The 12,169-nt window shown below is 36.3% G+C and overlaps 2 protein-coding genes across 2 annotated transcripts in view; one reads left to right on the top strand and one right to left on the bottom strand.

Annotated features, from left to right (window-relative positions):
- The window catches only part of NANS (N-acetylneuraminic acid synthase), an 82,742-nt gene extending 77,898 nt beyond the window's left edge, over positions 1-4,844 (bottom strand). Inside the window, exon 1 of the mRNA XM_083135605.1 lies at positions 4,698-4,844. The gene's annotated coding sequence lies outside the window, so the exon portion shown is untranslated. The remainder of the gene's footprint in view (positions 1-4,697) is intronic.
- The window catches only part of LOC145998877 (uncharacterized), a 163,920-nt gene that overhangs the window by 55,948 nt on the left and 95,803 nt on the right, over positions 1-12,169 (top strand). The window contains exon 2 of the mRNA XM_083135577.1: positions 2,847-3,087. Within this exon, the coding sequence (XP_082991703.1) occupies positions 2,851-3,087 (237 nt within the window). The 5' untranslated portion in view covers positions 2,847-2,850. The remainder of the gene's footprint in view (positions 1-2,846; positions 3,088-12,169) is intronic.

Raw genomic sequence — 12,169 nt, 5'->3', positions numbered from 1 at the left:
AGAAATACAGACAAAGATGAAAAATCTGTTGAAAAGAAATTTGTGTGCATTCCATTCCACAAGGGATTCTCACATAAAATTGCAAAAATTTTTAAAAGTTTTAATTTCAAAATTGTTTTTAAATCACCAAGAAGTTTGGAATGTACATTTAATGAATTCAAAATGAGAAACTCGCTACCAGATGTGGAAACCACAGGAATATATAATATAAGTTGTTCATGTTCAAAAGATTATGTGGGACAAACAGCAAGGAAAATGGCAATAAGATGGCATGAACATGATTTGGACATTATAAATCTAAACCCAAGAACAGGTTTGTCAACTCATATCATCGAAGAGAAGCATTTGATTAAAAAGAGAAGGGTTTTAAAAAGATTAACGGGAAACACAGAGTTGAATGTCTGGGAAGCCTCGTTCATTGCAGAAGAACACTGGAATAAATTAAATAATGAAAATGGTAACATAGATCCAGTGTGGAGTTTTCTTTTTCACAAATGGAGTAAGCCACCATCTTTAAAATTTAATGTAACAGAAAACATCAAGAGACTTTGTGAAAACAATGATGAATTTTAATTACCTGATGATATTTGGGATTCATAATTTAAAAAAAAAAAAAAAATAATAATAATAATAATAATTCTAAAATAAAAATAAAATAGACTGCTTTTTTCACAGTTAAGTTGCTATATTACAACAATGTAACATTGACAACATCCATTATATAACAGATTCTTTTTGTTTAAAAAATTAGTAACCATTGTTATAACTGTATCTTTAGTCAAAATGAAAATAAATGTCTGATGAAAGGAGCGTGTGTTCTCCTGAAACGTCACAAAGAAAAAACTGTTTTCTTATGCTTGTAATAACCGTAAACTACAGGAAAATAACTCATTACCATTGTTAGTGAGAACCTTATTCACAATAGTTTGTCTGCTTGACTAACCTTGTATTAGCCTAATGCGAGCAGCACGTCCTCCACCCCTTTCCAAACCGATTCCCATTGCCGTGATCACAAACAGGTAGGTAGAAAAACTGTACATAATAATGATAACTAAAAATCGATAACAATTCAATCAAATGAAACGATCCCCCATTTTTGTGTGAAGGTATATAGAAATGGTAGCTAAACTATAAAATTTTGTCCCCCCAAAAATTCCCATGATGCAGGCATGTCATGAACCCCCACTGTGGGCACCCCTGCTAGTTTGTATTTTTTTTAAAGCTTTTCCTTTACATACCCTTCAAGGTAATTGCTATGAGTAGAATGAGCAAGGAAACTAATGATGTACATAACGTACATACAAAACAAAACTCTTAATTTGCTGTTCAAATATGTATTGAGCTGCAGAAAAATGGCAGTGAGAAGATGGTACTTACTGAGGCCACGGTGAGTGCAATTTTTGGCACCAAGTCATGCATGTGGCCTTGTTTCTAACACCATCTTACAAAGTGGTCGGTGTTGGGGGCTACTATGTGGATAATAAGGTACTTTGATGAATTCATGTAAGTGTGTATTCCAATCCTTGATACATATATAGTCGAGAGAAGATTTCTGTTGATATGGAATCATTAAAACACACTAAAATTCTCATACTTTATGTACACATGAGGGGTTCAGATCACAAGTGGTGTAACTCCACTTTTCGTGAAAATTGAGTTACATGTATAACTCAGAATTTTGAACTACTATCAACATTTCAGTGCTACAAGTAAGTACCTTTTAAGTTTCAAATTCTTGCTCATCGAGGCACCACTATGTTTGCTCCAACAGCTGAAAATATTACTAAGTTATTTAAATATGAAATTTTCTTAAAACTCTTCATAAGCCAGACAATGGTAAGTAAAAATCAGTAGGCAATACACGATGGAATGTTGTTTTTCATAATAGAGTGTAAGTTGTAGGAATTTCAGTGTGTGCTTTTCAACAAGTCCCTAACAACAATTCTCTCTTTGAGACTGTACATCACACTGAAGTGGAACAGATGAGTGCATAAATACAATAACCTACCCCCAAAATAGAGATAAATCAAGGCTCCAAAACATCTGAGTAAAATTAAGGTCTTTATGATCAAAGTTTTTTTTTTTAATAACCTTCCTCACCATCACCCTCAGAAGTCTTCCAGAGGGTGAGTGTGAGGTCTGCCCTGAGGGTCACCATCCACATCAGCATTTGAAATGGAAAATGTTTGCTGGGGGGAACGTTTGGTCAAGCCTTGATGTTAGCTGGGGGATGCTCCTATGGTTTAAATGGTGACTGAGGCAGCTGGCAGGATGCTTAATGTGAAAATTTTACTAGCGGGGAGGATACAATTCTCCCGCATCCACCCTCATACCGTGCACTGCTCCAGATGGTGAATACGTCAGGGTATTCCAATTTCATACCCAGTCTGTCCAGCATGCCTGTGGTTTGTGACAAGAGTATGGTTATTCCAAGTGCAACAACTAAACCTGTAGCTGATAAAGAGATGGCAATATCTTTTAGACAACTGTGGTTCAGTGTCCTCAGATAAAGATTTTTCTTTGTTACTTTTAGCTATATATCTCACCCTCATGGCTTGCCCTTACCATCACTTCCAGAGGGTGAACACCTATGTTCTGATACAACTTAGAAATATCACACATTATATTAATTAGCCTTTTTGATTGGTACACAGGAGACATCTGAGCTGCAAATGAAGCTTCCAGTATTTTATTTGCATTTATTTCCTCTCTATTGACAGTATAATATAAAGAGATGCTGGAACTTTCACACAAAAAATTCAACATCAGTGTGTATGTACGAGTTAATTTGTAAAATAATAGATGATTGAAAATAGTCAATGTATGAATTGTTGATATATTTGCAGGTCCATGAATGCAGTTGAGATGGAGAGTAGTTCAGAAACTGGCAAAACCATTGTAGTGAAGGATGAAAATCACATCCCTATGATGGTTACTGAGGAGAACCAGGCTATGAATATCAGTGAGTCATTCACACAGGTGAAAAAGACTCCCCACCAGGTTTTTAATAAGCCTGGTACTAGAGTGGTTCTGAAAGATCTAAACACAAATGTTAACAATCAAGCACATGAGACAACATATGCAAAGGTAAGTTCTAGCAATTTCTTTTTTTTTAATTGTTGAAATACCAAGGTAAGTACTCTCTAGTAATGCCTCATTATAGAATATATCATTAATTCTAAATATTTTTACTAACTAACCAACTAACTTGTGGTATTAGAAATGGAGCTGCGCTACAATCCTGGTGTTCATATGACTGATTCTTTGAGGTGAATAATGGGGGCTGGGTCGCACCCCCCCCCCCCCGGAAGATTAAAGTTCTATTAGGGCTGAAGCTGCTATTGCCATAGTACCCTGTCATCATTTTTAACTTTTGGTGGTCATCGACAAACACAAGTTCTTGCACAAATTATATCCTCTCCAAACATTTGGCAACAACAGTGCAATGTGAGGACTTTTTCCATCTCAAATGAATGTTTCACCACTTCTCCTGTGCAAGGTAAATGCTCTGTACTATGTTCCTTCTTTATAGACAGAGGGGTCGTAATCTCCACCAACATCTCTTGGACATGCCACTGCAGCTATTAATTTCTGCTTAAAATATTTTATTGATTATATAAATTATCGCAATTGTTAATTATAAATTTTCCATGTCTTGGGTTAAACTGATTTTATTTTTTTAAACTGAAATAAACTAGTTTTTTTATTATATAAAAAACATGCATTTTCCTAAATTTCGTCGGTGTAGTATCGAAAATAATTTGTCAAGGACGTATTTAGGGAGGTCAAGACCCTCACTCCTTCTGAAAACCTTGGCAAGTACTCAAATTAAATAATGAAAATATAATTGATTAGCATTTGTTGTATAATCGACGGTTATTTATTTCCGACGAACTTACCGGAAGGCAAAGATTAGATTGGGATCGCACGGCTTTGAATGACAGTACCAAAGATTTATACACATTCACTTATATATGCATATTTCGTCAACTGAATCTAACATCCTTTTTGTTATTCAATAAATATTCAGTTATCTTTTTGACATTAATTTCCTTGCCAGGACAGTTGCTTTTGTACAAATTTTGACGATTTGAACTCCATGTAAAGCTAGATAGTGAATACGCGCTGTTACATCTCGATTATGTACAGACTTGACTCGTTCATGTAAGAATAACAGAATATTAATTGATTTACATATTATTATTATTAATAGCTATAAATTATATTAACGTATTTAAATATTTATATTATTATTTCTCTGCTACTTGTTTCGGACCCCTCCCCCCTCAAATATATTTCTATATACTTACCTGTTTATTGTTATTGTACAAAAATTGCCGGCAGTAATTATTTAGGAAGAGTTCGAAAATATTTTTATATATTTTGTGGCGCGCTGATGATAAAAGACGTGTTCATCTTCTGATAAATTATAGGAATCCGAATGGAAAATAATACAGGAGCATATACGTAGACGAATCTTAGTGATTGCTGTGATGATCAGTAGTGTTACGTAGATAACGAACGCGTGTAGCTCATTTTTTCCGTGATAAAACATACTGGATGTATTTTGCAAGCACTAGATTCAATATTTGCATGCACAGAGCGTAATCATATTAGGATAAATCTGCACGAAACTGAAAGATAGATCGCTTGTGGAAACCTGTTTAAATATGTGTTGAGGAAATTTTATGACTTACCGAAAAGATCGAAATATCGCCTAGAAGGTGTGGGATTAGCGGGTATAGAATGTCTCGATGGACATGGCCATGGGAAGGATAATATATTATGGATTTTCAGAGCGCCCGCGCAAGTTCAATCGTTATATTGTGGGGGAAGGAGGTTAGTGTCTGACGGTCGATGGCATGGCGTCGTGCTTAAGAAGTGGGTCGTCTGCCTCTTGGCTCGTTGATTGGCAAATCTTAGGTCGAGTAGGCGGTTGTTTTGGTGTGGTCAAAGTTCACTTGATTTAATGTTATGACCACCGAATTATCCCAGTTGGAACTGCAACTGGCCTTTCCCGCATTTTGATACCCAAAACAATGATATATCGGTGTTGGTGATGAAATGCTAAGGGTGAGATCGACTGTTTAAAATGCCAGTGACGTGTACATGTGTTCGGGAATGTATTTATAAAAATCTGTATTAGCAGAAATTTACAGTACGGATTGTGGTAGTGGCTGTCTGCCCAAATTTAGGTTGTGTGACGTTTACGTGCAACAATGATTTCTCGTGAAATGTTCGATAAACCGTGCGTGACGGAATGATAATCGAGTAAACTAGTTCGTTCTGTGCTCCACAATTAGTTCAACAGAAGTACATTAATAATAAGAGCCGGTCGATTCCCAAGACTTGTCTGCTACCATATTCTTCTAAGGTGAGTATTTCGCAATAGAATGTATCGGGGGCGAATGCAAGGTGGTGGGAAGAATCAATAACACATGTTTGTAGCAGGTGTGAAATAACGGTTCTTAATTGACGAAGTTGATTGATTTTTTTACACTATGTTCAGTCAGTTTGGAAAAAGATGATGAGACGTGCAGAATATGTATAGACCTAGTTTGGTAAGAGTCTATATTAGATGCTTTTCCTAAGGAATACGTGTCTTATATCGTTGGAAAGCTTATTGTATAAGGAATTAAGAAACGTCAGTCCTGATGCGAGGAAGATCAAGGTGTAGGAGGAAATCGAGGAAAACCGTTGTTATCCGGATATGCGGAATTGAACGTACGAGGGAATTTTTCGATGAATAGAGTGCTAATGGAACCTAACCTAACCTCGTAGGCATACCTTGTCCCCGTGAATCGTTCGTGGGGCTACCCGTGCATGGTTTTTGGGGCCAACGTGAATGGTTCGTGGGGCTATCGTTAACAGAAACCGGAAAGAAAGTACTTACCAAAAGAAATGCCACAGTCTGGAAATAAGTCCGCAGTAAGGGTTTTCAAGGATGGACTAAATTGTAACTGGGGATAAACGTATTTTACACTATCTATAAGTTTTTGTGGTAAGACTCTACTTTACGTCCTTTTCCTAAGGAATATGTGTCATGCATCGTTAGAAAGCTTATTGTATAAGGAATTCAACAACGTAAATCCCAAAGTGAGGAAAAATTACCTGGAGGAGGAAATCGATAAAAACCGATGTTGTCCGGATAAGCGTAATTGAACGTACTGAGGAAATTTTTCGATGATGCACATATTTAGGGGTGAAATGAGTGTTAATGGAACGTAACCTAACCTCATAGGCATACCTCGTCCCCGTGAATGGTTCGTGGGGCTACCTGTACATGGTTTTAGGAGCTAACGTGAATGGTTTGTGGGGCTAACGTGAATGGTTAGTGGGGCTATCGTGAACAGAAAGTGTAACAAGAGAAAGGTACTTACCTGAAGAGATGCCGGCTGTCTGCAAGCACGGTTTTGAAAGATGCACTAAATTATTACTGGGGATAAAGGTATTTTACACTATCTACAAGTTTTTGGAACCTGTTCTTTTTCATGCACCATACACACGCACAACGCACAGAGAACACAAAGAAGCAATCACCACGCAGAACGCAAACGAGCAAAGCACACACATTCACAACCGGACACAAAGACGAGCCTGCAGTGTTGTTAACTCCCATCGGTTACCACCAAAAGGCAATAAGGACGTAAAGTAGAGTCTAGACGTTTTTGTATCCTGCAAATCTTGTCCTCCTTCAACAATCCATTTTCCTCACACCATGTCAAACACTTGTGTCTGGTCCCAAAAGTAATTGCCAAGCGCTTCCTGTTTCAGAAGCCATCCAACCAGACATACGTCATTCTGATAATACACACGCACAACAAACGCAAAAAAACCAATCACCACCCCGAGCGCAAACAAGCGAAGCGCACACATTCACAATGCAGACGCAAACACGAGCCTGCATTGTTGTTAACCTCCATCGCTTACCACCGAAAAGGAAAGAAAGGACGGCAAGTAGATTCTAGCCCCTAGTTTATTACATTTCTGGGAGAAGAAAATGTGTGTGTTGTTTTTCCAACATATGAAGAAATTAATCGAAGAGGAAAAATTGAAAGTTGGTTATTATCATCAATGTAGTTTTTATATCATAGATATCGTGAATGTTTAAAACTGACGTACTTTATGTGATAATAATAATTATAAAACATTCTTTTTATGTTACCGTAGTAGTGATATGCTTGGAAAATGCTCTCTTCAACACTTAGCGTTTATTTATTATTTGAGCGACTGAAAGTAGCAAAGTCTATGCACAAATAAATACATTATGAAATACAAGAAAAAGTGAGTGGACTGCCCTATACTAAATATATTTACTCGCAGTATGCATTTCATTATGATTTCAGTTACCAGACACATTTTGGGCTTGCTTGTTAGAATGGATCTTTCTCTACATTTGCCAAGTACCTCAAATTTTCGATTTACAACAGTTTTCTCATGATAAGCTATAGAGTTGAAAGCCATGATAAAATGTGATTGAAGCGGAGGCCTAAGTTCTGATTGTTTACTTCCGAACTAACCATGATACATAGACATTTTTTTACATGGTTCGATTTCTCTTTTTGCTTATAGACATACATTTAGGAGGCTTAGTGATTACTTACTGTGTTTTCTGGAGAACAATTTTTCCCTTCCATATAATCTGGGATTATTTGAGAGCAGTCATTCATTTACTGTCTTCTTGGATATGAACTGCTGCTGCCATCTACTTCCTGTGTGTGGGGTATGAGGGAGTATTAGTCCCTAAAATCTATAATTCTTAGGTTAGGTAGGTCAAATTTGAGTATCTTCATATTAAAATAATGTCCCTAAGTGCTTCCAACTTCTGATCACACAATATTGGTCTCAAGCACAAAAACTCCCATCTAACCTTACATGAAAATCAAACTGAACTGCATATGTGAGAAAACCGTAGTCCAAGAACAACTACTGGTGAATTCTACTTTTCAAATCATAGTTATTCCAGTAAATAATAATTAGCGAAGCTTCCTAAGACTCCAATAAAACTTGTAAAATAAATCATTAAACATTTGGAACTGTTACAGAGGACAGTATTATGATTATCTATTTCGGTGTGCATGTGAAGAAATGAAATACTTTAAATCACAAATATGAGGTAGGGATGGCCAAATGGATCTGGATTCGAAAGTACTTCTGATCACACAATATTGGTCTCAAGCACAAAAACTCCCATCTAACCTTACATGAAAATCAAACTGAACTGCATATGTGAGATAACCATAGTCCATGGTGAATTCTACTTTTCAAATCATAGTTATTCCAGTAAATAATAATTAGTGAAGCTTCCTAAGACTCCTATAAAACTTGTTGTAAAATAAATCATTAAACATTTGGAACTGTTACAGAGGACAGTATTATGATTATCTATTTCGGTGTGCATGTGAAGAAATGAAATACTTCAAATCACAAATATGAGGTAGGGATGGCCAAACGGATCCGGATTCGAAAGTTCTGGATCCGGATCCAGGTTCGAAATACCGTAGTTTCGTATCTCAATTCCATTATAATATTACCACAACTTAAAAGGTATTATGATCTTCGATTACAAAGAAATTTTTCATTTGTTAGTCCTAAAAGATTTTTTTTCAAGTGTTGTTCCTAAAATAATTTGCTACTCATTGGCTAACACACTTGTGCACAAAAATAATCTTACTTGTTTAACATAAAATGTCAGAGGTGATTTTGTAAATTCCATTGAAACGAATATGTATTCATTCGAATGTATTGGAAATGGAAACACACATAAATGTGAGACATTCCATTCCAGGATGAAACCATTAACACATTTAACAAAATAGAAATGTTACACAAAAATTATACAATTGTTCTACAGTTACAGTTTTACAAATTAAAATAAAACATTATAACATATGCAGTGTTATATAATTACAAAGTGTAAGACTAACAAGGGATGTTATGTAAGTGTCCCCCTCCAATTTCCATGAAACTTGGCAGGTGTATAGATGGGCCCAAAGGAAGAAATACGTGTTTTTTTTGTTTCGGCTAAAAAACTGTTTTAGGGGGCAACACCCCCCCCCCCAAATGTTAAGATGAGGACAAATTGAAGTGGGGATCTGACCTTTGTGTAACCCTCGGATTTCCGTGAAACTTGGCAGGTGTATAGAGCAGCCCAAAGGAAAAAATATGTGTTTGGAACCAACCGCGGATCCGGATCTGGCCATCCCTAATATGAGGTGCAGATTTACCGTGCATTCGTTTTGACTCCTGGCTGGGATTGTGTGTGACTGCAGAAAGGCGAGGCACAGTGTGAATTTTCAACCCATGATGTTCCGCTTATTTTAGCATGCAGAAAATTGTATTTATATAGTATAACTAGTACTAGCCCATGTTATAAGAGTTGTTCAAAGTGATGGCCAACTGCATTCACACATTCCGGCATATTTTGATCAAATTTTGATTGACAGATTTGTTCTGTTTGCAAGTTGTTTTCTTGCCATTGTTAACCCAACAAGATGCCAGCAGAAAATTGCTTCTTAAGCTCAAATATTAATTCTTTCAAAGCATGTAAATAATATCTTCTTCAATGATTAACCGATTTTTATTTCATTATGCAAAGATAAAGTTGACAAAAAATTAGAAAGAGTTTTACCCATGCGGGCATCCTTACGCATTAAATACTATACTCAAGTTGTCAGTGCAGTTACATTGTTGTTATTCTTGACTATTCTGTGAAAGAAAATGCCATCGCATTGACATGCAAAAGTTGTATGTTTAGGCACTGGGAGAGCGCACAAGCTGTTTGAAGATCGCGTTGCAGGCGAAATTGTTGCTCACTTATCAGTTGAGTTCTGTTCATTTTAGTGTGGAGGTGTATTTTTCTGTTTAATGTAAGTGAGTGTGTGTGCGTTTGTCCAGTCTCATAGATCACACCAGTGTTAGTTTTTTCTGTGTAATCCCAGTGTGTGTTTAATAAGATTGTGAGACCATTTCAATGAATGGCCGAAAAATTCATGTTAAAACAAACAATTTTTGTGTGTGACACTTAAGTGAAAACCAAATCACGTTAAGATATTTGTAGGCAATTTTATATTTGTGATGACCCCTAAAAATAGTCTATAGAAACAATCCCCACAATACAGATGAACTGAAAGACAATATAAGAACAGAATTTAACAAAAATTACGGAAGAGGAACTTTTGCATGTCAATCAAAATTTGATCAAATTATGCCAGGAATGTGTAAAGGCAGTTGGCTATCACTTTGAACAACTCTTAAAACACAGGTTAGTACTTGCTATACAATATGAATACAAATTTCTGCAAGCTATATGTGCATAAAAATAAGCAGGACATCATGGGTCTAAGATGCCAACATCCACACCATACCTCACAGTCACGTGCTGTCTCAGCCAGGAGCCAAAACAAATGCACGGTATTTGTATAGTCAATATATTAACAATATATTTATCTCCACAAACAAATGAGATCCCACTCTGCTCTACCACCCTACTTGGACCAAATCATTGCAGTGGTGAAAAGTTAAACATAATCATTAGGCTTCATACCCAACGTAAATCATCACATGATGTAGGCTTGCTTGAAGGGCAATTTTAAATATACAATGCGGAACTGCTCTTCTTATAGCGAAAGAACCGAAGCTCCGAGGAGCAAAATTGACAAAAGTACAAGTTCAGAATAATGCATATCATGGCTACCAGAATATTGGGTTGGTATAATGCATCCGACTTCAATATGCCAGATGATTTTTGCAAAGTTTATGGGAGTATGGAGAAAACATTTCTATGTGAGTGTAAGCTAATGTTTGTAGTCTGTAGAATATGCTGTAACTTCAGGATTTTCACTTTTCTGGAAATCCTGTCAGTGTTGAGTAAATCAGCTTACGTGCAAAAAATGGTGGAAAAATATTTAATAAATGGAAAATTTGGTGGTTTTGGTCCAGGATCAGAGACTGAAAAACATTCGGTACTACTTTACTATACCGGAGACACCTATCAATGATTTATTTCACAATTTTTTACATTGCTAACATACTATTTTGCATTGCGGAACATTTCTATAGGTGAAATAATGAATTTTTAACGAAAATAATGTCCTTTTTTTTTTTTTTTACGAGTACTTACTGTTGTTCCTTATTTCCCACAAACCATCCACGGGTAGCCCCAAAAACCATTGACGTTAGCCCCAAAAATTCACGATAGCCCCACGAACCATCGCGGGGACGAGGTATGCCTACTAGGTTAGGTTAGGCCTGTTAGGTTAGGTTCCATTAGCACTCCTTTCGTTCAATTCAGCATATACGGACAACATCGGTTTTTCTCGATGAAAGAAAATACACAGAATTCTTTTAATTTTAACCTTCCACGTCCTGCAATCCACTTCTTTCTTCAAGATTCCATGTTGAATTACAAATTCCACGGCATCTTCCACACCCGGCAACAACTTCACGATGCATCCTCGACACGTCATCTTGTAAAAGCAGCAATAGCGCGTATTGTGCTCTCGTGCAGAAAGCAAATGGCGGCGGCAGCAATAGCGTGTCGGAAATAGATTTTCATATTTTCTGAAGCTTATAATTCACTGATATTTCGTGTAAAACTGTTATTTTTCTTCATTTATGTTCAACAATATTGAGTAAACTTGTTTCATGTTGTTAGCATGCTTGGTTGAAGACTTTGATTTGGCAAAATGAATGGGAAGTTGTATTAATTGTGCAGAAATGTCATTCTCGTAAATTTTGACCACTTGATTTTTTTCTTTTTCTTCATGTTTTAAAATGTCACACATGGACATAAATAAGAGAAAGTACAGAAATTCTAAAGAATCAAATCAAAATTGCCTAACCAACTCAAGTAAGCATTTTCATGAAGGAATAATATTTCACAGGAAGTAAATGGAGGGAATATGTAAATCAAACTGATTTTGATTGCACGTGTATGCATTCTGCCCAGAGAACGGAAAAGAGAGACTTCCACTGATGCCAGCACTACAGAAGTCTACATTATACAAAATGGCAGGTGTGAGACAGTGGCGTATTCTTGCATGTTATCTGGTTTACTGCTGGCAACTTTTTTTTTCAATTTTTTTTTAGAAATTGCTGGAAAATTTGAAGATGTTGGACTTCTGTTTTTGTCTTACTTGCATGCCTGCATTGTTGTTTTATTTACATT

This window comes from Lepisma saccharinum, chromosome 1, assembly GCF_977018435.1.
Source record: "Lepisma saccharinum chromosome 1, izLepSacc3.1, whole genome shotgun sequence".
NCBI lineage: Eukaryota > Metazoa > Arthropoda > Insecta > Zygentoma > Lepismatidae > Lepisma > Lepisma saccharinum.
The sequence above is the reverse complement of the archived record's forward strand: the minus strand, read 5'-3'. Positions and strand labels throughout refer to the sequence as shown.